This window comes from Pezoporus flaviventris, unplaced genomic scaffold (genome assembly GCF_033815535.1).
Source record: "Pezoporus flaviventris isolate CSIRO_AGI_PZ_B2104156 unplaced genomic scaffold, CSIRO_AGI_Pfla_v1 ptg000078l, whole genome shotgun sequence".
Classification (NCBI taxonomy): Eukaryota; Metazoa; Chordata; class Aves; order Psittaciformes; family Psittacidae; genus Pezoporus; species Pezoporus flaviventris.
Window position 1 is genome coordinate 10,505,713 of NW_026892626.1, and position 25,674 is coordinate 10,531,386.

Sequence of the window (25,674 nt, forward strand, 5' to 3'; positions counted from 1 at the left end):
TCTTTCTACCAATGACTGATTTTTACTGTTTTTTTTTTAATTACACTTTGTCTCTTTTGTAGGCAAACCATCGTTTATAGAAGTTTTTTTAAGAGCCCCAGTTGGCTCTGTGAATGAGAAACAATTCTAACCATGAGGCAGGCTCTCAAGAGCATTTATATCCAAAGTACAGTACCCAGCTGCACCCCCAGTCTGCTGTTCCATTTCTGGGAAAGGCAGTTTTCCCCAGCACCTTGTGAAGTGCTCACCCAGTGCACAGTGCAGCACCTCACCTGAAACACAGCAGTGCCTAAGCAGGGAAACATTGAATTCAACACCATCGAAGCAGCACAAGGAACTACCTTACTCAAGTGTGGTTACACTTCCTGGTCAAATATGCACATTGCTACATGCAGCCAACAGTGTCTTGTGAGACTGTGTCTGAATAGCCTGCAACCTGTGACACGTTAAATGCTCAAATTCCTCATTTCCGTTGAAATTAGTATTACATTCTCCTGAAATGAAATCATTAAACTTAGTAACTCCACGTGTTGGCCATGAAGAAAAGGTAGTCTAACTTATGGTACGGCTGGCTCCACACTACTCTTTTAAGCATTGACAGTCTTCTCTAACCACCAGCTCCTTCCAGAGCAGAGCCAAAATTGTTCACTGCATGTTGATGGGAATACCTGGGGTTTTTACATGTCAGAACAGCACACAACCTGCGCTAGCTTTGACAGCGTACATCAATCTGCTGCCATGCAGCTGATAAAGAACACCGTAACTGTGAGTTATCAGATTACTTGTTTATTGTAACTTTTGATTTCAAGTTAAACCTGGGTTACAGTTTCCCACATATCGTTGTGTGTGCCCTTCAATCATCCAAACAATAAGGAAAGTTAAAGACATTTCAGCTCTCATTTGTTCTATTGCTTCCAGTATTCAATACATAGTTTTCTTTAAATAAATACATTCATGTTCTGTGTCATTAGAAGAAATAACCTTCTATCCTCCCTTGGTTCTTTAAAAAGTGTGGAAGATAGGCAGCTATTCAAGTTTTATTCATTGATTCTCACAGTCTACACACTGAACACTGAAATTTGGCTTGCTTTTCCAGGTCAAAACACAGCATAGGCATCTTCCTGTGCAGCAGGAGGGAAACATACGCATGCTCTACCTGGCACCATTATTTTCAGGTTCTGTTTTAAGAACAGTAATATAGATGTTTTTAAGATACCATAAATCAATCTCAAATTATTATACAGCTGTAGAACAGACTGTTTAAATTACAAAAAAAAAAAAAAATATTACTTTAAAACTTGCCACCAAAAATTGCGATTTGGCTTCATAATCAAGAGCTGAACAAAGCAAAGGAAGAGTCTGAGAACCATAAAGCAACAGGTCACTTGTCAAACTGGATCCCTTTGTGTTAGAGTGTGATTTACTCAGACTGCATATTCCTGTACTTTGTCTTTCCCTGGTGTTGCATCAGAAGGTTATTGCATTTGAGGTCTGACCACAGAGCAGAAGTACAGAACCGCTGCTGGCGATCCCATCTGTGCTAGTGGGTACCCTCCTGATGGGGAGTTCACGCTGCCCAGGCAAGAGAGCTTACTTCGGGTGGTGTGTGCGCAGCACAGGTCTAATAATGAGGTTCACAGTCTTCCACCAAGCTGTCGGTGATGTAGTTGGATTCAAGGACACTTTCGTAGTAGCTTTTCTCTGCAAACGTGTTCACTGTCCAGGCAACCACCTGAATCCCTTTTGAAGACCAGTGCCTCACGTAGTCTCTGCAAGGAACAAGGACACCGTAAGAGGAAGGCTGGCACTACCATATTTAAGGCAGACAGTGCTGAGGCTACAGCTGAGTTTTAGTCTCACACCAGTTACCACATCAAGAATGACAGCGCATCCTTTTGCAACGCCATCTTTTTGTGTTTTATTACTGTAAACAACAAAAGCAACAATTTTCTCCCTCTTCAAACATAAAGCATAAGATAAAAATACAGATTAAAGTGATAGAGGCTTAAAGTAATAAAATAGCTTGGGGTAAAGGAATTATTCAAATAACCTTACCCAACACTGAACGGAACACATTGATTAGCACGTACTATGTTAACTCCAGCCTTCTGTACTAACAGAATGGTAATACCTCTCAGTATGTTAGGAAGCTTAACACTTACTGAGAAACAAAATTTTTCTGTACAAGGAGAGCTGAAACCCCACACAATCGCCATAAGAAACTGTGTAAGCTCCAATCTAGAATGACATCCAGCATCATATACAAGTGATGTTTCCAGGAGGAACTGAAACGGGGTGTCCCATCTCCAAAATGGCTCAGTTGCCAAGGCCTGTGTGTTAGTGCTGTTACAACATTTCTGTCAGCTTGTCTCATCTGGAAGATGAAGGAGAAAAGACTCTAATTCATACAAAAACCAAGCTGCATTAAATATGAACTGTGAGAGGTCAGGTACAAAGTGCTAGCTTGCATTTGCAGCTCTCCCCTTCCCCTCCTGATCCTTTTGTCACTCTTTTAGAAAGCTGTTTATGGTATTTCACTGTTTGTTTTTTTCTTTAAAACATACTGAATAAACAACAGCTTTAATGTTATAAAACTGCGTAAGAGGCAATGGAATAAAATACACAATAAATGGACAGGGCAATGAGAATTTGGAAGCAGTTTTAAGAATAGTCTACACTTCCATCAGAACATGAGGTCTATTTAATAGGTCTCTTGTGCACAGATATCTGGCCATATGCCAACTGTAAAAGCGATGCACCTTTTTCTACTCAGCTTTCAGGATGGACAGAGTGCTGTAGGTTCCTATGTGCATTTAATGAGCACAGAGTGATCCAGTAACATTGTACATTATAGAATCACAGGATCAGCTAGGTTGGAAAAGACCTTCAAGATCATCAAGTCCAACGATTATGCCAGCACTGCCAAGGCCACCACCAAACCATATCACTGAGGGCTTCATCTACACCCTTTGCGAACACTTCCAGGGATGGTGACCCCACCACTGCCTTGGGCAGCCTGTTCCAATGCCTGAGCACCCTCTCTGTGAAGAAATTGTTCCTAATCTCCAATCTAAACCTCCCCTGGCACAACCTGAGGCCATTTCCTCTTATCACTTGTTACTTGGGAGGGGAGACCAGCCACCTCCTCACTCCAACCTCTGTTCAGGCAGTTGTAGAGAGCAACAAAGTCCCCCCTGAGCCACCTCTTTTCCAGACTAAATGTATACTTCATTCATTTTCAAAAGTCTTGGCAGTTTTAACAACCCAAAAGTAATCCCAAACTGCAGTTGTGTATCTAACAAATTCCCAGGCAAAACTAAAAAAAACCCAAGTAAATATTGAGGAAACATCACCTTATACACAACATCTGGCATGAAAGAACAGACTATGCTGCTGTTGTATAAAGATGGAAACTCCAGGTAGAGCTGTTTCAGGGCATCAACTGCCTGCCAATTGGAGAGACACTCAGTTGTTATATCTGTACACACACCCATACACACACTGCAAAGTCCTGTTAGAATAATCCCCTTGAAAAATACTTGTGTAGCAACATGGAAATGGAAAACAGGGAGAAAAAAATGGGGTATTGTTTATAGCTTTAACACAGAAATGACACTTTATTTTTTACAACATAAGCATGATTCTGTCTACAGTAGTGAGTAGCATTCTTGGTGTTCACAATACCCTTAAATATATAGTGGATAAAATAAAGCACACCTAGAGTTTATTTCAAGGGGATTTTTTTTTTTTCTCCATATTTTGCTATGCGAGAGAAAATATTCCAATTTGCATAGATTTTTAATGACTGATCATCTGTATCTGCCTTCAGTAACACAAATTACACACAAGAGCAGGATCCCTAGTTGGAGGCTGAAGACAAGGTACCAACTCCCCTCAGCACAGGCTGGGAATTCACTTTGCTTTGTTTCGTGGTGGTGGTGTGAGCTGAACTCAATAGTCACACAAGTCTCATGCTGATTTTAAGTTGCAGCTTCCCTGGAAACAGAATGGGACGAGGGAACATGTCTTTGCTTTGACAGCCCAGCTTTGGATGACACAAAGAGCACACCCACTCTCATTCATTAGAGAAAGGATTGTCCTACACATCAGTTTGAGACCAACAGAAAAGCAGGTTAGAAACCCAGAGAAAAGGTGAAAAAAGGTGTCTAGTACAGCAAGCAGTACCTGATTTGCATGGCCTTTGACATCGAAGTAGATTATAAGATTGTGCTGCATAGACTCCACAACAGCTTCTCTCAGAGTTGGTACCTTTTCACCTTGGAACTTGCTCCTGCAGAGACAAAGAACTTCTCACTGGAATGCAGTCAAGATTCACATGTGCACATGCAAGGGCACACAACTACACAGAGCTGTTTCCTAGGGCCTTCTGACTTCACCCTGCTGTGCCTGTGTCCCTAGCCCTGAGCCAGAATCACAGATCCTGGCAGAATAAGCCAAATAAAATGAGGATATAGGAGAAGCAGCTTCACATATCCATAAATTATTCCTGGTAAGGTGACAATACACAGCAGCTGGTTAGTGGTAACTGCCTATGTTCAAGTGATCACCTTCCCAGTAATAGATGGGGAAGACGCTACTTGAACTACAGACTCACAGCTGGTACATTTACAAGAGCCTGGAAATCCCTAATGCAGTGTCTCAGGAGCACACACTAAAAGCTCTTCCTCTAAAAAGAATTCACTTATGATACTGTATAAGTTGCACTGCTATCAAAATGTTAGCAACATATAAAAATACTTTCTCCTGCATACACTGGAAAGGACCTAATCACAGCTCCTACCTGAGGCTACCCAGGAAATCTGTCTGGCTCTTTTTCAACAGTATAATCCTGATGCTTATAATCCCTAAAACACAATCACTCAAGAAATGAATGTGAATAAAATTAATTTTAGAAGTAATTACTCAAGCCAATTTTGACATATCTTGAAACTCCCAGCATCGCTGGTGTCCTGCAGTCAGATTAGGGGAAGCTTATATATAGATTAACCTGTTTCACATTAGGTGCCTGTAGATTTTATCCTTGAAAGCCAATTATCTTGACTCTGCTCCACTGTTCTGATTGCCAGGATATGTAAGGAGAGACAGTCTCATACACTTCTAAATTCAAATCAGAAGCAGCATATGGGACTCATTTTTAAATTTACAGAAGTTTTCACCAGTGATAGATCAAATCAATAATTTTCTTTACCAAGAATATTTTTTTTCACTGTTGAAACTGTAGTTTCGAAACAGCAACAGTTCAGTTACCATAGCCTGTGCTTTGCAGATGGATTAAGCCTCCTAATTTCCTCAAAAGTCAAGTCACGCAATCTTCCAGAGCCATCAGTTGTCCTTTCCACTGTTTCATCATGCATTAGGATGGGAACCCCATCTGCAGTAAATTCGAGATCCAGCTCAACACCCGTTGCTCCATTCTCAGCTGCCTTAAAGAAAAAAGAAGAAGCAAAATCACATACACAACAGGAGAAAGCTTTATAGATATTGAATATAGGCACAGATATAATTTGTATTCTGGCAAAAAGAAAAAAAAAAGATAAACTAGTAATGTTCTATTCAGTAAGCTTGCTCTGTGGAACAAAGTAGGTTTTATTCAAGTTATTGCAAGAAGCATTCATAGATCAACTGAAAGCATATAACTTATTTTACCGCTAAAACCACAGTGCTAATGTCTCAGTCTTGGGACTGGGGCTGTTTCAAGATGAAAATGCAGAAAAGAATCCTGCTTTCTCCTTCTGGTCTAATAACCCCTGAGTCCTCTGTTAATTTTGAAGAGAGAAGGGAAGCAAATGCCTACACTTTAGATAATTTATGGATTAACACTTAGAAGTCAGAGTCAGAGCAGGCCACCATAGTGCCTGCTTGCACAAGGAAAAGTTATTACCCCTCTTTCTATGGCACACAGGTGCAGTATTTCCTGTGAGAGTCAGATTCACCACTCACATGCAGTATGGTCAATCCACCATACACAGTAGATGAAAAACCACCCATAAGCACCACACACCATGCTTGTACTAAATACTAGATGTATGCAGGAAAATCCATGCTCCTGACTGAGGAATGCCCATATTGGAGAGCAATAAGCAGCTGGGCTGCCTTAAAGCATTTCATACATCCTGCTCCTCCCCTGGCTCTTTCCCAGGAACTCCTCAGAAGCGCACCCAAGTGAACTGCAAGCAAGTTGAATTGTTCTCAAGGGCAAATGCCCTCCTGGGAAAAGGGCCAACACAGCAGAAAGACAAATGCCAGGCATGTAACCCAGAGGCTACACCACTAGAGGTTACTCCAGAGGTACCTGCCAAGTTAGTATATTGCACAGCTTCAGGCTTTGTCAGAAGAGCAAGCCTTGCCTTGCCCAAAGGTAAGAAATGATCAGAGCAGCAACGTCCCATCATCACAGGTACACTGCGTTGAGAGGCTGCTAATCACGGTTTCAGATGGTTCTCAGAAGCACCTTCTGAACCCTGGCAGCACCACGGTGCCTCGCAAATGAGGCAGCAGTTAAGTTTCATGGCAGGGCTGTACCAGTGGAGTTCTCACAATATCAGATCTTGCCGCGACTGCGGCTTCTCATTACAGATCTTCAAGGCTGAGACAGCAAACAAGCTGTTACTAGATTGCTGTCTGCTCTCTATATTCTGTTGCAACATCAGCAAAACACAGTATTTCATTATTGCTACACTGCTAAAATATCCACCAGCTCCCCCGAGTCTCGAACCTGACCAAACCGTTCTGATCCCGCTCCGGGATGAAGGACTGACATCCATACACAGCTCCCCGGTGGCAGGTGGAAGAAGCTGGAGTTACTCAGCGCGAGGAGGGCTTGGTGCCTGCTGAGAAGGCAGGTCCTCAAACAGACCCCACAGGCCCGTAGTGCTGCCCACCTACTTCTGCCTCGACACCGGCCTTACGGGGAGACGGGCTCCCGGGCCTCGCCCGCTCTCTGCAGAGCATCGGGCAGCTTCGCCTCACACTTCGAACCTCGTCCGGGCCCCGCACGTCTCTTGGCGGCTGGGGCCGCCGGGTCGGAGAGGAGCGGCTCGGGGCGCAGTGAGGCCTGTTGGATGCTGACCTGTCGGATGGCCGCCAGCGTGTTCTCGGGCGCGTCGTGCGCGCCGCCGCGGTGGGCGATGCGGGCGGCGGTGCCGCGGGGCCGCAGGACGCGCTGTGCGCTCTGGGGCGCGGCGGGCTCCAGGCTGAAGAGGTGCAGCGCCAGGTAGAGGCCGGCAGTCAGGAGGCCGGACAACGCCGGGCTGCGGCTCAGCGCCAGCGCCACCACCAGCAGAGCCGTGAGCGACCCCAGCAGGCCCTCCCCGCGGCACAACATGGCGGCGGTGCCCGCCGGGCCGGGCCGGGCCGAGCCGAGCCGAGCCGAGCCGAGCCGAGCCGGGCACAGCCGGGCCGGACAGCACCGAGACCGCGAACACGCCTTGGGGCGACAGCGACAGCAACACCGCCCCGCCCCAGCTCAGCCGCCAGCAGCCAATCGGTGCCCGCCGCTCCCAAGCCTGCAGCCAACCAGCTGTCCCCGCCCCCTGCCGCGCTGAGGGCCGGGGGAGGCGGTGGCGGGAGCCCCCCCTGCCCTCAGGTAATGGTCAGAGCAATGGTGCGAGGTGCGGGGGGTTCCAGGTTAAGCATAAATGTGATAGAGCTAGCTGTGTACGCTGTGTAGCTAACTGTCCCTCACGCCTGCTTGTGGACACAGTGTTCTCACCGGAGAATGGATAATTGGTGCATGAACTCTGAATAATCCCGAAAGCAAGGCCATGAGAGGCCCGAGGAAGCTTCAGCAAGCAAGATAAGAAGAAGCTGGAATTCACCGAGTTCATGAGAACTGTGGACTGTTGGCAAGCTTTTGAGGTCAGGTTCTCACACCTGTGCTTAACCAATTATATGTTAGTCACTAAGGGTCTTCAAGACGTGTATCCAATCATAATATGCCAAATCACTGTGTTTGTGAGCAATAGTGTGTTGCAGCTTTGCAATAAATGGCTTTTGTCTGATCACATTGATCTCTGACTGAGTCCATATTTTTTCTGCGGCACCTGCTCCCAAGCTAAACCCGAGACTAAACCCCAGTGCTGTGAGGAGGGCCGAGAGCCCGAGAGCCATCCGACCGACAGACCCACATTCCCTCTGCTCAGGGAGGTGTCTGCTGGAGAGGGATGCTCGCTCCTGGCACTGTTGGTGACAAAAGGGAAGAATGCAGAGGAAAAAGCAACAAGACAGGGAAATCGGTGAAGCTTGAGGAAACTGGGCTTGTTTGGTACAGAAATAGAGTGGCAACGCAGAGGAGATAGCAGTTTGTATTCACATAAATGAGGATTTTGAGGTTTTTTTTGTGTTCTCTGTGGGAAGGATGTGAAGAAACTGACTGCAGTGAGGGGCTCTTGCCAACCAGAAGTGGAATAGGCACCAGGTAATCTTCTAAACTGGGTATATATATATACATATATTTGTCACATATTGTCCTACCTGGTTCTGAGCATCTTGGATATTCTTTTCTGTCCTATGGCTTTGTGTTTCATCCGGGTGTGTCTGAGGAAAAACCTGAAACACACATGCAGACACATACCATAATGGAATGTATAATTAAATGTCTTACATATTTAGAGATCTCTTGATAAACAACAGCATTTGTTGGGATTAAAGACAAAGATATAACCCCCCTCAATGATGTTTAACCTACTGAAGAGGTAACAGATGGAGTTGTGTTTCTGAAACAAGAACAGCACCTTTAACACCCCGGAACGTTCATGGGGAACTAGATGTTAAATTCATTGTTCCTGGGCCTGTTGCTGGCAGACAAATGTGCATTTTCCACCTGACTTGCCTCCTGGATGAGTATTACCTGCTCCTCAGCTGGCAGGACCAGCAGCTGCCTGCCGCCCGGGTGGGATGGGGTGACTGTCTGCCATGACAACCTGATGCTGTCCTCGAAGAGCGTATTAGCAACTTCTCATGTTCATCTTGCTCATCACAGTGTCTCTGGTGGTACCAATACTTGCTAGTGACAGTCTGTGGTCCAGGTTGTACTAGAACTGTCCAGCCGTGTGATACTTGGTGTGATAAAGCAGAAGAAGCTTCACCCGTGCTGATAGGGATCTCCTGGAAACTTATGGGTGGGAATCCCTGGGAATCAGTCCCGGGTGGCCCTCGGTGCCACCTCACGCCTCTGAACGTTGGAGCTGCCGTTGCCCGGGAGCTGTCCCGCGGGCGCAGTGATGTGAGCAGGTTTGTGGATGGCGCTCACGCCCTTCCCCAGACCAAATCAAGAGGTTTTTATCCTCAACTTTGGGCCGCAGAGAGGACAGCCCCGAGCTCGTGTGCCCGAGCCCGCCCGGGAGGAGGAGCGGAGCGGAGTGGGCCGCAGTGCGCGCTGGGGCCTGTAGTGCTGTGGCGCCGGGCTCGGTTGCCGGGAGGCGGTGTCGCTCCGGGCGGCCGGGCAGGGCTGGGCCTCCGGGCCCCGAGCAGGTACCAAGCGAATCGCCGTGAGCGCGGGCCCAGCGCAGGGCCCAGCGGCCGTGGTGGGCGCGCTGCCGTCGGGCGGGGAGGGCCACGGGGCCCGCCGGTGCCACAGGCCTCCCGGAGCCGATGTCGGGCAGGGCGGCCGAGGGGAGAGGAGGGGCCGCCGCCCGGGCTGTGGAGGGCTCGGTGCGCACGGGGCTGTGGGAGGACGGCGGGCAGGCAGAAATAGGCTGAAGGGGTGTGCGAAGGGAACAAAAGCGTTGGCGGGCCTTGCCAGGAGGTGCCTGGCTTTGGGTTCTGACTCCGGTCGGCATGGGCAGTGTGAGGAATGTCGGCTTCTGTAGGGAAACAGGGCTAATTTAGGGTTTTGGTAGAAGCATTGGCGTGTGTTCGTACAGGCATGTATGAAGGAGGAGGCTCGTGGGGTTGAGACAGAGATTCCCCTAAATATAAAGGCTGGTCTTGGTTTAACACCAGCATTTCTATGTATTTTTTTACTGCAATTTTATTTATTCATTAAAGTTGATGGGATCTGTCTGATAGCTGTGGGAGGCCTTAGAGGTTTAGTCTTGGGTGGAAATGGTGAAGATTGTCTATGGCATGTGTACTTCTGTAAATCGATCATCTCTGTACCTGTGATCATAATTTTTTGCTCATTCATATTCTATTTTTATATGGGAAAAAAAAAAGAACAGCTTTTCGGCTTTTGTTAGTGATAGGAAGAAGAGAAACTTACTTGGGTTTTCTAATGTATCATTTGTTTCCCAGAACAGAGCAATACAGAATTAGTTGTGATACTGTTTTCCCTTCGTGGTCTTGGAAGTACATGGAAGTGTAATGTTATTATTCTTTGTAGCTTAGTTAAAATGAAGATGGAGGATTATGAAATATTCTGTAAGAAGCATCTTGCCAGAATCCAAGAAGAGGCACTAAAAAGAGAAACCTCTTTCGCTATTCAGCAGAAAAATATCTCCCTCATTCAATTCCATGGAGTTCCTGTGCTTTCTCCTCTCGTAAGGGCTGTTATTTATTTATTTTTTATTTTCTTCTCTGGTGTGCTAACTTGTGCTATTGGCACGAGCCTTGATGTCTTCATGTAATGATTCTACTGAAGGTACAGCTCTGTGTGAGGTATCATCTAGTCTGCTCTTTATTCTAGGCATTCTTAGCTTTAATATTACAAAGTAAAGGGGTAAAATGTACTTTTTTTTACATTGACTATGTTTGCTTTATTTTTTTTAAATTTGTTCTCTTCAGAAGGGGAATAAAAGTGTTTGTGGTATTAAATAGATGAATATTACTGCTGGGCTTGACTTCATAGAAAATCGTATCAACATTCCAAATGTTGAATACATGAGGGTTTTTAAAAGTGTCACAGATACCCCCCAACAAACCCAGTGCAAATAGGAAATACTGGGACACTTAAAAAGCTTTTAAGTAAATTTCTTTTTTGCATGTGTTTGCAGCTTCCTCTAATGTATTTCACAGGCTCATCAATTATGTTAAGTCATTCTATGGTTAATGCAAACAGACCCAAGCAGAAGACTGTTGGTAGTTTGTGCAGTAATACAGCTGACTTCCTTGTTTCAGTGATGGGAAGTGAATGGAGAGACTTTCTAACAACCATGTCCCAAAATCAGGATACAGATATACATCAGAGTAAATGGTGCATCTTAATACTGTTAATTTACAAATGAGTTGTTATTTTATGGTTTCATAAAATAAATGTATCATTTGACTTGATACTATTAAATGTTGCAGAACTTTGTGAAACTAATTTTTGTAGCTGTATTTTGTAGATCTACTTCTGACTTTTATCCAAACCACATATTCTAAAGTTGTAACTCAGAAGATTTTCAGATTCTGATTGTTGAAAGGATCCAGCAGACTGCTTGCATACATTTCTTTCTTGTGAAATTCCCCTCTGGTTCAGGAGGGCACATGTGGGCTAGTCCTTCACATAACTATTTTGAGTACAGGTTTGAGTTGCAGAGGGGCTCCACAGGATGGCCAAACTTACCACCTCTATAGAGGGCTGAGAAAGACCTGTCCTGCAGTGTCAGTCCTGTGTCATTTGAAGTTGGTGCTATAGCATGTAATGTTCATGCAATGTTCTCATAAACAGCCTCTTAAATTCATGTTCATTTGCATGTGTGCCAAGAAGGAGTTTTGTGGATCTTCCTTGGAAAAAAAAAATATATATAAGTGGTTAAAAAGAAACTGCCATTTAAAATGTGTGCAAAGTCTCGGGTGATCGTTATTGTTCTGTTGGATTGTTCTTTTGTTTTTCTTTCTAATTTATTTCTGAAATTCTGTATTGCAGTTTGCATTAGTGATATAAACCGTGTTTCTTACACTCTGTTTTGCAGCTTAGCCTTGAAAAGAAAAAGGAAATACAGCAATATAAACAGAAAGCACTGGACCTAGAGACCTGGAGACAGAACTCCCGGAAAAGAGCTTTACTGAATCGTGTTCAGGAGATTCTAGATAATGTTCAGGTAGCGTTAGTCCAAAGCCACCTTACAGCTTTACAGAAAACATCACCTTATAGGCATTTTGAGAAAGTGCTGGGGTTTAAGTATTCACCATGAAATTAATAGCAGTTAACTCTTCAGAAGCAGTATGTGCTAGTACTTCATGGTATGTGACCTGATAATGGATTATTTAGTGATAATCTCTGCATTCATTATATTGCATGGGACTTGCTTTTCGCTGCTTTTGTTGGTATATGCAAAAGGCACACCACACCAGATGAATAACTGTTGCTTTTGTAGCTGTGTTGAAACAACTAAATAGTAAAAACAAATGAACATCTTACCCCTTCCACATGTTAGAGCTTGCTGTAGTTGCATGCTTACAGTTTAATTAGAAAATAATCTATAGTCAACTTTACAGAATTACAATTAACTTGCAATTCTGTGTACTTTGAATTTTACTGCAGCTGTTTTCTTCGCTGCTTCAATGACGAATTTACTAGCTGCTTAAATTGAAAAAGCTATTAAATACGTCTAATTGAGATACTATTTACCTTTGAAACAGTTGTGATACAGTCTTTAATTTAACCTGTGTCTTAAACAAATCCAGTTAACACTGGATTTGTTGGGTTGCTAAGGTGGCAAACAAAAGTTTGTGGTTTGCATTGTTAACTGAACTGTACATTGCAACATTCACGTGGCTTGGGATTGGAAGAGCAGATCAGGAATACAATACAAAAATAAGTTAGCCTTTTCTTTTTTTCCTGAAGGTGTCCCCTTAATAATTGAGTTGCAACAGACAGAATAACCTATAGGATAATTGCAGTGTGAAAATCCTTTTATCAGATGCCGGCTAAAAGTAGCATATAATACTTAAATAAAGGTGGTTTTTCAACTACTGTACAAGTCAAAACTCTTTAATTGTCCCTGGATTAGTGAAGAAATGAACAGGTTTTAGTTACACTATTTTTATTAGGAATTATATAGATTTGTTTTTAGTTATCTGTAGGTTTATCTATATTTTGTGGTGATTTTTTTCAATTACATTTCTTACTGTAAACATGTTTTCATGTTTTAAGAGGAATCTTGCAAGATATTTTCAAGCCATAAAATGATTTTAATATATCCAGATCACCTTATGAAGAAAAGAGCATTTTTGCACACTGATACTTATATCTGTAAAAATTCTAAGTGGATCATTATTCAAATTCAGATTTTAATTCAAATAATTAGTTTCTCATTGCAAAGAGCTTTGTATTTTAAGTAATTTCTAGGAAATTCGTAACAGTTGAACTGTATTGGTTTTAAGTGGTAGTAATCTTTTATAAAATCAGATGAAGCTTGCAGGAATCGGAGATTTAATTGAAAACGTGATATTTTTTAATTTTTATTTACAGATCAGGAGACGACCTAGTGTGAGTGATGTGAACACACAGGAGGCTGAGAATACTTGTCCTGATTCAGATGCAAAAGCTTCAGCTGACTTCACAGCTCTATCAGATGGCACTTCGGCATGTTCTTCTGAAAGGCATAGTTCTACAGTGCTTGAAAAGACACCAGATCTTAAGGCATCAGATGCTGTCGGGGAGGTGACACCAAATGTGACAGAAGTAGTTAAAGCAGCAGAAGAAAATGTTATTTCAAAGCAAAGTGAGAGTCACATCTCAAAAGGTGTGCCTTGTCCAAGGGCTGCGTCTCCTGACAATGTGCATAATAAGCCTGCTTCATTTGCTTTGCAAAAGCAGGAGGCACTAGGAGCGTCGCCGTCAGATGAGGAAGTCCAAGATCCATATGTAATGAGTCTTCAGAACCTGATGAAGAAATCTAGGGAGTCCATAGAGAAAGAGCAAACTAAGCGTAGCTCAAAAACTAATTCAAAGAGGAGTATGAATGAAAGTCATTCAGATAAAGAAAATGATGGTGTTAAAACAGCTGATTCTGTGAAAGAAAGAGCAAAGCTTGCAGGCAGAAGTTGCACTGCTCTGACACTTGATAAGCCTAGTCTTAATAAATCAAATACTCTTCTCCAGGGTGCCTCTACTCATGCAAATAACACAAGTATGTCCACTTTATCCAGTTTTTCTAAAGTGGACATACCGATGAGAGTTGGAACACCCCCACTGGTGGATTCAGATTCAGATGAAGAATTTAAAAAGACTTCTATGTTTGATCGTGACAGTAGCATTGTCAGGAGCCTCACAGGCTCTTACGCCAGATTGCCAAGCCCAGAGCCAAGCATGAGCCCTAAAATGCACCGGAGGCGCCCAAGACCTTTATCAATGGGACACATAGTTATAAATAACCCAGTGAACGCCTATGAGTTGAGTCCTAAGGGCAAGGGTAGAGCGATGGATTTAATCATGCAAGATATTGCAGACAAAAACAATGTGTCCGAATCAGTGCCAAAGTTCATGGTGGACTTCACTATGGCTTGCCCTGGCAGAGTTCCTGGTGTCAACAGGAATTCTTCAGGCCCTTATGATGGGTTGGGAGTTGGCAGGCCAAATCGCTATTCCTTTGGACACTTCGAAAGCAAAGGAACATTGTTGACTACAGTGGAAGGACAGCTAGTGATGGACAGCAGAGGCCCCTATAAAGTAGAGACCAGCACTAATGTTGCTGCAAAACTGAATGAGCCATTTGTCAGCAGTCAGTCTACAGTCACACAGAAGCTCCTGACTGCAAACGAAACCAACCCATCTAGTCTGCTAGAAAATACTAAATGTAATTCTCCAGTAGAACTCAATAAGTCCTATGATGTAGAAGACCCATCTCCACTACTAACGCAGAGCAAGAATATGCAACAGCAGATGGACACTCCAAGTGTTTCCTCAGCACATGAGCAGTTTCTAGAAAATAGTTTTGAAAAGGTAAAACGTAGACTTGATCTGGACACTGACAACTGCCAAAAAGAAAACAGTCCCTGTGTTCTTACAGTTGGAATGGAAGAACAAGAGAAGCAGTGGTTGCAGGAACAGAAGTATCCCCTGGGATCAGTTTACATTACCAAGACTGCAGCCACTGACAATATGGCAAAAGGTAAAAGATTTCCTGTACTTGAAGCTTTTTCTTACACTTATCAGTTTATAAATCTTTTGGAAAAAAACCCAATGATCATTTGTCATTGCTGTTCCTAAGTATGTGCATATATCAAAAAAATTTTGTTGAGTGAAAAATACCTTTTTTTCAGTAACCTCATTACTTCCCTCATTTTTAAGTAATGACACATTCTGAAATTCAACTTGCTACGTGAGCTGTTTTTAACTGCTACAGGATGGAGTAATGGCTGTCTTAGGAGCCACTTGGAGTTAAAAGTCTTACAACAGTTATTTGTAACAAATACTTGATGAAACAATTGATGAGGAAACATCGGCTAAAACATTGTGTATCAGTTTTGTCAGTTCTGTATTCTCAGTGGTATCATTTGACAGCACAAATAGTAATTTCCTGTTTGAATGTAGAAATCTGAATTTGGTTTTGCTAAGAAAATCATGGTTTATTCCACGAGGTTTAAATAAGATCACTAAAGATAGCCTGTGTATATTAAAATACCTTTTAATGGGTTGCAAATCACTGTATAGGTATTTTGTTCAAATTCAAGACTGTTATATCTGTATGTGCCTCTAACAAATCAAGCTGGAGTGGCATAATTCACCCAAGCAGGTGCAGGTGTGCTATTCTTAGAGCTATTTTTTTTGTGACCTCATTTTACTATAGTCTCAGATGGAATTACTGCTGGTCCATTCATATGCTTATCCCACTAATGTGAACATGCAAATATTTTGAAGGACTGCAGTAACTGAGGTTCTTTGCAAGACATCATGGAAACGTGATATCAAGGTTCTCCACAATACGTAACGGAAACCTGACGGCAAAGATCTGTTGTACATTTTTACTGATGATGCAAAATCCTTCTATTAAAAGTATCTATGTCCATGGCAAAGATCATATAGAAATTATTTAATATTTGATTCTTTGTAATGTATCTTCTCAGAGGAGATTTTAAAAACTAAAATGTTGGCCTTTGAAGAAATGAGGAAGAGACTTGAGGAACAGCATGCACAACAGCTGTCGATTCTGATAGCTGAGCAAGAGAGAGAACAGGAGAAATTGCAGAAGGTAAGCTAAAAAGAGGAAAAATTCTAAGCAAAGGGCATGTGTGTTGTATTGCAGCTTGTCAGAAAGCAGTTGATGTAAAAATGTATGTTCTGTTGCTTTGTAGAGGTAGAAAAATAGTCTCATACTTGATTCTTTCTTTTGTAGGAACTGGAAGAACAGGAGAGAAAGTTGCAAGGGAAGAAGGTTGCTACAACAGAAATGGAAATTTCCAAAGTGAACATTAACAGTAGGATGGAGTTGGAGTGGAGGAAAAAAAGTGAAAGCAGCTTGCTGGAAAGTGTGCAGTCTCAGCTGGAGACGGTCCATAATGCAAACTCTACCAGCATTGGTAAAACTGACAGGGTAGAACAAAGATTAAATGTTGTGATATATTTTGATCTATAATGCTTGATGGGACGAGGTGCCCCACTGTATTGATAAAGGCAGTGTTCCTGCCCTGGAATACTTGTTGATAAGGATCATGTGGACAGCTTCTGCCTCCAGCTGTATCCAGCACATGTAAAACAAATTCTGTGTTGCATCTTTGTCTAGATGGCATTTAGCACGGTTTCAGCCATCCTTGTACTGCGCCATGCACTGCATTTGTTATATAATTGTTATAGGGCATATTCGAGGATAACAGGCTAAGAGAAAACTCATTTGGTCAAGGGTGTGCAAGTGGATATGCATCATGTCGCAGAAGGTTCATTCTCACGCCATGTAGCTGTACAGCAGTGTGACAGATGTTCTCCTTTGTGTAGAAGGATTAGAAGGGCTCTGCCAAGGGGTCTTGAATGCAAGAAAATACAGCTATAGCTGTTGGAACACCTCTCACTGGTTCCGGGGCATTATGAAATGTTTTGGTTTGTCTTCTGTTTATCAAATTTTGCTAGGAAATGCATCAGAAATACTCAGATTGCTTCTTCCAATTGACCTGGTAAACAAAGCTGCTACCTTGGAGCTGAGTGTATACACACACAGTCATTACTTTATGGACAAAAGTGTAGGTTGAACTGTGCTTTCTGCTTTGCATGCAGGTTTTGCTCATACTACAACACCTAGCACCTTCGCTACAACAAGTGAAACATCATTCTTTCTCTGGGGACCATCAGGCACTGGAGTTATAAAAACCTCCGTATCTAGGCCAAGTAACAGGATCAAAACTAGGTGGACTCAGGTAAAGAAAAAAAAAGCTATTTCTAGCTTTAAAAACCTGTAGTTCTTGTAAGTGGGTACTTCTGGCACAGCCAAAACTTTATCATAAGCAGCTTGTTTCTCACCTCAAAATGTTGGTCACATGATTGATGTTAGTTGAGTGAAAATGCATAATTCTTGGCTTTTTTAATCAAATGTTTAGAAAATGCTTTTATTTTCCTTTTAAGGTTTTCAGTCCCGAGATACAAAAGAAGTTCGATAAGATCACTGCTGTGGCAAAGGGGTTTCTCACTCGTAGACTCCTGCAGACAGAAAAGCTGAAACATCTGAAGCAAACTGTGAAAGTAAGATCAGCATTTTTATATTGTGCAGCTTCACCGCCTGTTTGGTTTTGTTTCTGTCTTCATGACACATGAAAAGATGCATTTTCTGCTTTCAAAAGAATTTCAGCATGTCTATCACTTGAACACGTTTAAGTATTGTACTGCTCAGTGTCATAAGGCCCAAGTCAAAGACTGTGTGTCCAACGCATACTGTTTGTAATGATTTCTTTGTTGTGAGGGATGATGGTTGGTGCTTAATCTTGTTTTGCTGTCTTCCCCAGGATACAATGGAGTTCATAAAAAATTTTCAGTCTGAAGCCCCATTAAAAAGAGGAAGTGTTTCTGCACAAGATGCATCCCTTCATGAAAGAGTCATGGCTCAGGTGACACAATTTAAGCTTTTTTTTTTCCCCCCTTTTTTTTCTTTCCTAGCTATTCTGCTTTTGTAGTGTAAATACCTAAAACCTTCAGGGTGACTTTATTTAAAGTAAAAACTTTAAAATATTTCTGTGAAGAGAAGATTACAGTTTTATGCTGACACATTAAGAGAGATATCAGAATTATCTTTTCAAGTGTTTTGTTTAGACTGAAAGCAGGAAGAGTTTGATGATCAAAACTTGACTCGTTACTTTATTAAAATGTTAATAAATGTTAATTATTCTTTCCAGCTGCGAGCTGCTCTGTATGACATCTATGACATCTTTTTTACAATGGAGGCATCTGAAAGAATGAATATTCTGCGTCATGATCGTGAAGTTCGTAAAGAGAAGATGCTCAGGCAAATGGTATGTTATATTCAAGAGAATGTGAACTGTTAAAGACTTTCAGTACTGAACCATTTTGCTTTTAAAAGGTTCTTCCTCAGCCAGTAAAAAGTTTTTAAAATCTAAGTTGTTTAATTATTTAAAAAAGTTTTTAAGATGTAAGTTGTTTAATTATGCTTTTTATTCGGATAAAAAAAAGGAAAAAGAGAGGTTAGTGCACTAGGAATTATTATGTTGAAACTTTTAATGTGTAGATGTATAAAAAGTTAGAATTAAAAACATGGTGAAAATAATAACAGAAAGTCCCTAACAAGAATTTGTTATGGCACACAAACCTTTTTAACCTGGGAATATAAGGGGCATCCTTGAATTTTTAAAAAGAAAAAACCCTCGAATTCAGGCTGAATGTGAAATTAGTACTGAAAACACTGTTGGTTTTGTCGGTTCTTTTGCTTTTTTAGGATAAAATAAAGAGCCCAAGAGAGCGAGTGACACTTTCAACAGCTACACAGAAATCTCTGGACAGGAAGAAGTACATGAAGTATGTGCAGTTCTCCTTTTGTGGTGGTGGTGGGTGGTGGTGGATGGCAAGAGGATGAGTAGGAGGCATTGGAAGTAGTGAAAAGACGTTTTTGGAGTAAGAGCTTTTTTGCAAACTAATGTATCTCCCAGGAAGAATGAATAAAAATCTGTCTGTGGGTGTGTGATGTCTTAGTGATAATAGTTCACTCTTCCTTTTAAGAGACTTCTTGTTTGCATGGGAGAAAAAATGTTTTTTCTAAGTTGTGCATTTATGTTATTTTCCAGTGGTGAGTACTTAGGTTATGGTTGATTTTGTAAATTGCAAAATTGTTCCAAGTGATTTTAGCAGTCTTTCTAAGCGCCTAGCAACAGAGATACTTGATGGAGTATCTCTGCCAAAGTTTTTTGAGGGGATGGTAGCAGGTGTTGTCCTGCAACACAGTGGACTGAACACTTGTGTGACACTTTCTTGAGGGTAAAAAGTGATAATCCGTAGTACTGCTGTAGATCATGTTGTAGGCTTTCTCTTACTGTTTCTGTTCAAGACCTAAATGATGATTTTATGATTTAAATATATTTCTATACTTTTGTTTTTCTAGGGCTTCAGAAATGGGAATGCCGAGTAAAAAAATAATCATAAAACAAAAAACTCCTGAAAGCCGGTGAGTGAAGATTACTTGTATTAGAATGCATTTAAAGAGCTATCGTAGAGATTCCTTGATCTGTGTTGCTGGTTTGCCATTGGTCAGCTCAGTTCCTGCCACTATTATGACAGCCAGTAATGAAATCTGGTTTAGCATGGGCTGAAAAGGGGTTTGTTAGAAGTTAGAAAAGATGCATAGAGTCAGTTCTGAAATTTTATCTTCAGAAATTATTTATTTATGGCTTGAAATGTCTGTGTTCAGGTTCAAGGTTTTTCTCCAAGATACACTATTAGTATTTCTTAAGCAGCTGCTCTCTTATGAGGCCTGTCTGCACCTTTCTCTAATATGAAAAGTCAGATATTTGGCATGCCTTAAAACCAATTTTTATCCCATGCTTACCCAAAAGCTTTGAAGATGTGCTGTGCTGTTTACTAACACAGTTCAATCTTCAGTGACTAGTTAAAGCTATTCAGTCGTATTTTCCTGTATGTTCTTATCAATACCTAGGACCCCAAGGCACTGTTGAGGACTTTTATCTGCGTGCTTTCTTGTGTCTTTGTTTTAAATAGCGGGAATAGTAATCCTATTCTGGAACTTTAATTCCAGCCACTTTTGCCTACATTTCATCTGCATTACAGAACCCATTGGTCTTTCTGAGATGTATTATGTGAAACATGATGTATGTTGGAATGTGGTATTCCTTATGAGTTTTGGGTTGGTTTGGTTTTATGGTTTGTTTTTGGTTTTTGTTTGGGTTTTTTGGTCTTTTTTTTTTTTAAAGAAGGAAAAAAGCACTAATAAAGGTTTGTGTTTTACCAGCGTACTTCAACCCAACCAAGGACAGAATGCCCCAGTTCACAGGCTTCTTTGCAGACAAGGGTAAGGGCACAGCATTTTACAGCCTGAATAAAGCAAAGCGTAAGAGCACAGTGATTTCTGAATAATATTTACACATACTGGTGCAACTGTTGTGCAAGGTAAAAATACTTCTCACAGTATTTGGAAAGAGTGATGAAGCTTTGTTTTACCTTATACTGCAAGAAAATAGTGTTCTCATCCTCTTGTGTATTGTCTCCATTTACACTGTGTTCCAACATTTCTATTTGTAACATTCATTCCATGAAGCTTCGCTTCCACGTAATGAAATATGTGTATTTTTATATTCAGTATCTGAACTGAATTGGTTTCTTGAATAGAGCTTTAAAAATCTGTTCATGGGGAGATGTTCTCCTATTTAATATATCTATGTAGGCCATAATAATATCAATAGGAATTGTACTCAGGAGGAGGCTCTGTGGAACACTGTAAAAATGTTTTCATGCCAAACACAGTTTGATAGTGTCTTTATATGTTTGGATACAGCCTTTAAACTTTGTTGCAAGTGACTTATTAACTCTTTTATATTTAATTAGAACCCCTAAGACCTCAGTGAAGGGGGTTGAGCAAAATAGAAAGAAGGCCTCAGAGAGCAGAATGTCTAACAAGGCTGTTTCAGGTGTGTAGAAAATTGGTGCGTGGATCTTACAGTAAATATGTTATTAGTATCTAGAAAAAGTAAATGGTCAATATGTTGTTTCCTTTTCTTGTGCACCTGCTTTGCTATGTCTGAAATCTAACCTATCTCTTTAAACAAACGCGCTGGTAACTTAACCATCCACTTTCAAATTCTATAAACATAGTATATAGAATGTGCAGCACAGCTCATTTGCTTTCACTCACCAGATGACCAGTCATAAAAAAGTTGGCAGGTATATTCACTCTAACTGTTTGAGAAGCTCATAGTAGTCAAAATGGATTTGTAGATTATTTGGATGGATAATGGATTAGAATCTTAATCTAGCATCCTACAGAATGTATTAGTGTCAAACCTTTTTTAATAAGGGAAATTCTTATTTATTACTGCCCTGGAGCAGTGCTGGCAGGGAATATCTCCAAGGTTTAGTGCAGTGTGTACTGTTTAAATGTGATGTTTTCCCATAGTGTTTGGTCTTTCCATAGTACTTTGTGAAGCCAAGAGAAGTGGCTATAGAAGGGTGTACCATAAGAAACTAGGCAAACACATCTGTAGCATTTCAGTTTGAAGAGGTGAAAATGAAAAAGCAAACATGGAGTTTATAAACAAGGTTTGTTAATTTATTTTTCTGTTCTAGTGCTGTCACCACTAAAGTGGAGCAAGGCAGTTGTTCATTTGCACTGAGTGACACTCCAGCAAAACTAGCAAAGGTTGTAAATAATCTCTCTGAAATATAAAGAAGAACATTAAGTAAGCAATGTAATTTTAACAACCAGAGGTAGTCATTAAGGGAAGTTTTCTTCTCCAAGTTTGCAAAACTGTGTCTGGTATTGACTTGTAAATGAGAGTGCTGAAGAAGACAACAAAACAGTCAATATGGGTACCAGTTACAGAGGTTGTAAAAGAGTAGTAGTGTAAGGGTAATGTCAGTGTCAGGTTCATCACTGGTTTGAGATTTGGATGCCATCCCAAATTTCATATAATTCATGCTCAGCTCATAATGACATGCAGTGTTTTTTACATTTGCCTCTGGCATCAGACCTCCAGTTAAAGCATTCTTTCTCTGTGTCGGCAGAGTGTGCTGCTCTGCTAATCTCCGAGTCTATTTTAGTCATAATTATTGAAGTCATAACAGCTGATACTTGGCAATGAAAAGATTGCTTTGGTTTATATCTCTAAATTTCTCTTTGCCTTTCCTTATTGATGTTTCTTGAGTACCTGGAAACCTGCATAATGCCTTCAGTAGTGGCCTTGGAACTTAGAGCAGAAGTGTCTAACCAACTTTATGCTGCCTAGTTCTGGTTGCACTACGTAACCTCATTTAGTGTTTGAACATCGTGTGTTCCCATGTTGTAATACCAATACTTCCATATGCTCCTTTATAAATAGGCTAGACTACTTGTATTAATAAAAATGAAATTGTTAGGTGAGGAATGCTTGGCATGAAAGAAATAACTTCCATAATTTTGCAATAATAAAAAGAACCGTAAGTTGAATGCATTTAAATAGAAATTGTTTTCTTTATACATGGATAAAATGTGAATAGTGAAGAAAGGCTTGGCAGTAAGTTGAATAGAGGTTTGAAAAGAGGATGTAAAAAGCCAAACAAATACATATGCTTCTCTTATTTTAGTAGAAGTTGTGCATGTCAGAAAACAAAGACTCGTAGCAGTGGCTTCATCCAGGCAATACAGAGATTTATTTATATCTGCAACTGTACTAGTCTGCTGTACTCCTAACCCATAATATTTTTAATTTCTTGTCTTCATTCATCCCTGACTCCCAGTTAAATTGTGTCTATTAGAGGGCCAAAAGGGCAGGAGGATTAGTAGAATACAGCTATTATAAATACATTCAAATTAGATACAAGACAAACCTTCAGAAGAAAACAATACTGTACTCATCCAACTCTTCTTCTTTTTTCTTCTTTCATTCTTCTGATAGTTTTAACTTCTGTCTACAGAGTGCTTTGTACCTTAATGCCACTCCAATTGGTGGTTGTCTTTCTCTGGCAAGAAGGCATCTCATTCAGGAATCAGCTAGTGGCCCTAAATTTACTTTTTGTTGTTTTGTACTCCTTCAAAGTTCTGTTCTAAAGAGAAAAGTAGAAACTGATAAATCTATAGAGTTTTATTTCTTGAGTTTTCAAAGAAGTACATTTTAAGTAGCACAGAGATGTTCAGTCAGGAGCCTGCAAGCTGTGCCAGGGTGGCATTTAATGTAGTCTGATTGTGTTAAAAAGGTGTTTGAGATCAGGCTGCTGCTACAACTAGACCTATTAATCTCCTTTGTTTTTGCCCAGTTTAAGTGTTGTGGAAAAGAGGGCATGAGGCGTATAGAGTATTTGGGTGGCCGAAGCACTTCGCCAAGTGTGGTGTTTCCCTCATGCCTGTCTCGGCTGAGCTGGAAGCAAGATGGCCCGTTTGAGATGGGGTGTGCTATGAAGTGTGTTGAATTGAGCCAGCACTGCAGAAAGGCGTCAAGCTTGCTCTGTGTGAACAGCAGGTCAATTGTATACCATAGGGGAGATGCCACTTCCCTATGCTATCTTCTTATGTGTGGGAGATTTTTATGTAACTTGGAGGAAAGTGAAGAGCTAGTGTAAAATCACTAACGAAGCATCATGCCTGTCAGCCTGGTTGTTTGTCCTGCAAGATCACAGGTGAGCTGAAGAGTACAGCACTGGAGAGTGTTGGGCCAGCACAAATGCCTTTTTGTGTAGTGGGAAACAGTGTTCAGATGTTAGGGATCCTGACAGGGTGAGGTCTCTGTGGGCATTTCCGAAGCTGCTCTGCACGGTGCTGAATGTGGGCCTCGGACAACTGTGAGTAACCACTGCAACTCTGACAAAGAGTAGCTGAAGAGCCTAAAAAGGACTGGCATGTACTTTGTTACATTCATTTATTTGCCTGGTAACTCTTTCTCTCCACGGCTGTCTTCCATTTCCACTGCTCTGCACCACATAGTAGGATTGTCACTGCTTTGTGTGAATGTCTTTGTGTGAGTGTCACACTGCTGGGCACTTGGGAGCTGCCTGAACCTAGTGAATGCTGAGTTGTGCTACTTCTTAGCAGCCTGCAGCGCTAAACCCTTATTAATGGAAGATATTTGTGCTATGCATAATACAGTACGGCTTTATAAATATATAAATCTGTGTATATATTTGTTTCATGGCAGAGATTTATTTGTTATTATTTTGATACTTGAGCACCTTCACTTTTGTAAGGGCCCTGCCTGATGACCATATTCATACTGCACTTTGTGTATATGGAACCTGTAGAAATCTACAAATGTCTCTTGATTTATTAATGTGGCAGCTGGAGAAAAGAATTATCTTAAATATTTTATTTTATAACATTTTTTAATTGATAGGTTGTTTGAAAGTAGTATGTCGCATAATTAAACTTATCAGTCATTTAATCTCTGTCTTGGTAATGTGACAGGTGTGCTATAAAAAATTCATAGTTGTAGATGTTTTAAAGTAGCAGAAAAGAAGATGGAATAATTACTGAGGAAGGAAATATTACAAAATGTCATTAATTTCAAACCCATAGGTAATTTTTGTAAGGCATTTTGGGTGTAACGTCATGAAAACTGACATTTTAAAAGTAGCCACTGGATATATAATAAAGCTTTAAAAATATATAAATTGTCGTATGCTTTTTCAGCTATATTTGATGGATAATCCTGTTAGAAAAACTAGTAGTATTTATTCTAAAATGGTAATGTTTCTACTTCATTTTTAGGAGCATATGCAGGAAGAACCCAAAGAAAGAAGCCAAATGTTGTGACAATTTAAGAAGACAGCACTCACTGGGATAAAATGGCTGTTCTTTAATGATGGCATTCTCAGCACTGATTGACATAATGCATCTCCTATGCATATATGTATATTTAGAAATTATAAACATATTTTGTCATTTCCAGATGATGACACATTAATACAATCATATTGAAGTAATAAAGGGCTGTGAAGCTTGAATACCTGTGGAAAAAGTGCATGCTAAAACTTATATATTCATACTGCTACATGCACATAAGATTATTAATCTTGTTTGTTTAAAGACCACCACAGGGCAACATTAATTTGTGACTTTTTCCCACTCTTAATTCTTGTGTCTGACACACACTTTTTGCATTACTTCAAATCACAATTTCTGTGTGTGACTGAGATTACCTCAATTTAAATACTAATGGCCTACATGTTTTGCATTTCTGCTGAGTTGGACAGACATGGATACAGATTCACTGCTCACCAGACAGAAGTACTTTCAAAGACTATACTGAAACAGTGCTTTTATACATGAGGTAGATCAAACTGATGTGCTGAAAGAGTCCTAGGATTTTTTTTCCTTGCTGTCTACAGCATTTTCTTATGGAACAACTTTTGGCCAAGATGAAGTGAGAAGTGTACGTGCTACAAAAATTTCAGAAGGCAAGATTTTAATTGTTTTACCATTTCAGACTTACAAGTGATTGTTCATAATAATAATTCAGGTATCTTTTGTTTCATTGATGACAGTCATGATTTTTCTGAGCAGTTGCTCTTCTACAGTGACCTGACAGGCCCTTGTACCGAAATAATGGTTCCAAGGAGGAAAAATACCCCTATTAAATCCCAGCAAACATTTTCTCATATTTGGAATAATCTTAACATTAAAAGATCGTGCTTATATTTTCCCTTGGCTTTCCTCC

The 25,674-nt window shown here is 40.9% G+C and overlaps 2 protein-coding genes across 5 annotated transcripts; one reads left to right on the plus strand and one right to left on the minus strand.

Moving 5' to 3' along the window:
* Positions 1-766: 766 nt before the first annotated feature.
* On the minus strand, positions 767-7,393 carry GDE1 (glycerophosphodiester phosphodiesterase 1). 2 transcript variants are annotated; one of them, XM_061473309.1, is made up of 6 exons: positions 7,091-7,393; positions 5,269-5,444; positions 4,186-4,291; positions 3,354-3,446; positions 2,163-2,374; positions 767-1,769 (listed from the first exon to the last, which is right to left on the minus strand). In XM_061473309.1, the coding sequence occupies exons 1-6, from the start codon at positions 7,343-7,345 to the stop codon at positions 1,622-1,624; spliced, it is 990 nt and encodes a 329-aa protein (XP_061329293.1). In that variant the 5' UTR covers positions 7,346-7,393; the 3' UTR covers positions 767-1,621. The 2 variants fall into 2 exon arrangements, with proteins under 2 accessions (XP_061329293.1, XP_061329294.1); XM_061473310.1 differs by lacking the exon at positions 3,354-3,446.
* Positions 7,394-9,378: 1,985 nt separating this feature from the next.
* CCP110 (centriolar coiled-coil protein 110) lies at positions 9,379-25,607 on the plus strand. Of its 3 annotated transcripts, none has more exons than XM_061473301.1 (15): positions 9,379-9,492; positions 10,343-10,499; positions 11,856-11,984; positions 13,358-14,999; positions 15,955-16,079; positions 16,224-16,407; positions 17,096-17,235; positions 17,441-17,557; positions 17,818-17,919; positions 18,205-18,321; positions 18,762-18,841; positions 19,422-19,484; positions 20,286-20,345; positions 20,879-20,961; positions 24,726-25,607. In XM_061473301.1, exons 2-15 carry the CDS (start codon positions 10,353-10,355, stop codon positions 24,776-24,778), a joined length of 3,042 nt encoding a protein of 1,013 aa, XP_061329285.1. In that variant the 5' UTR covers positions 9,379-9,492; positions 10,343-10,352; the 3' UTR covers positions 24,779-25,607. The 3 variants fall into 3 exon arrangements, with proteins under 3 accessions (XP_061329285.1, XP_061329286.1, XP_061329287.1); XM_061473302.1 differs by lacking the exon at positions 9,379-9,492 and adding an exon at positions 9,588-9,672; XM_061473303.1 differs by lacking the exons at positions 9,379-9,492; positions 20,879-20,961.
* The last annotated feature ends 67 nt before the right edge of the window (positions 25,608-25,674 follow it).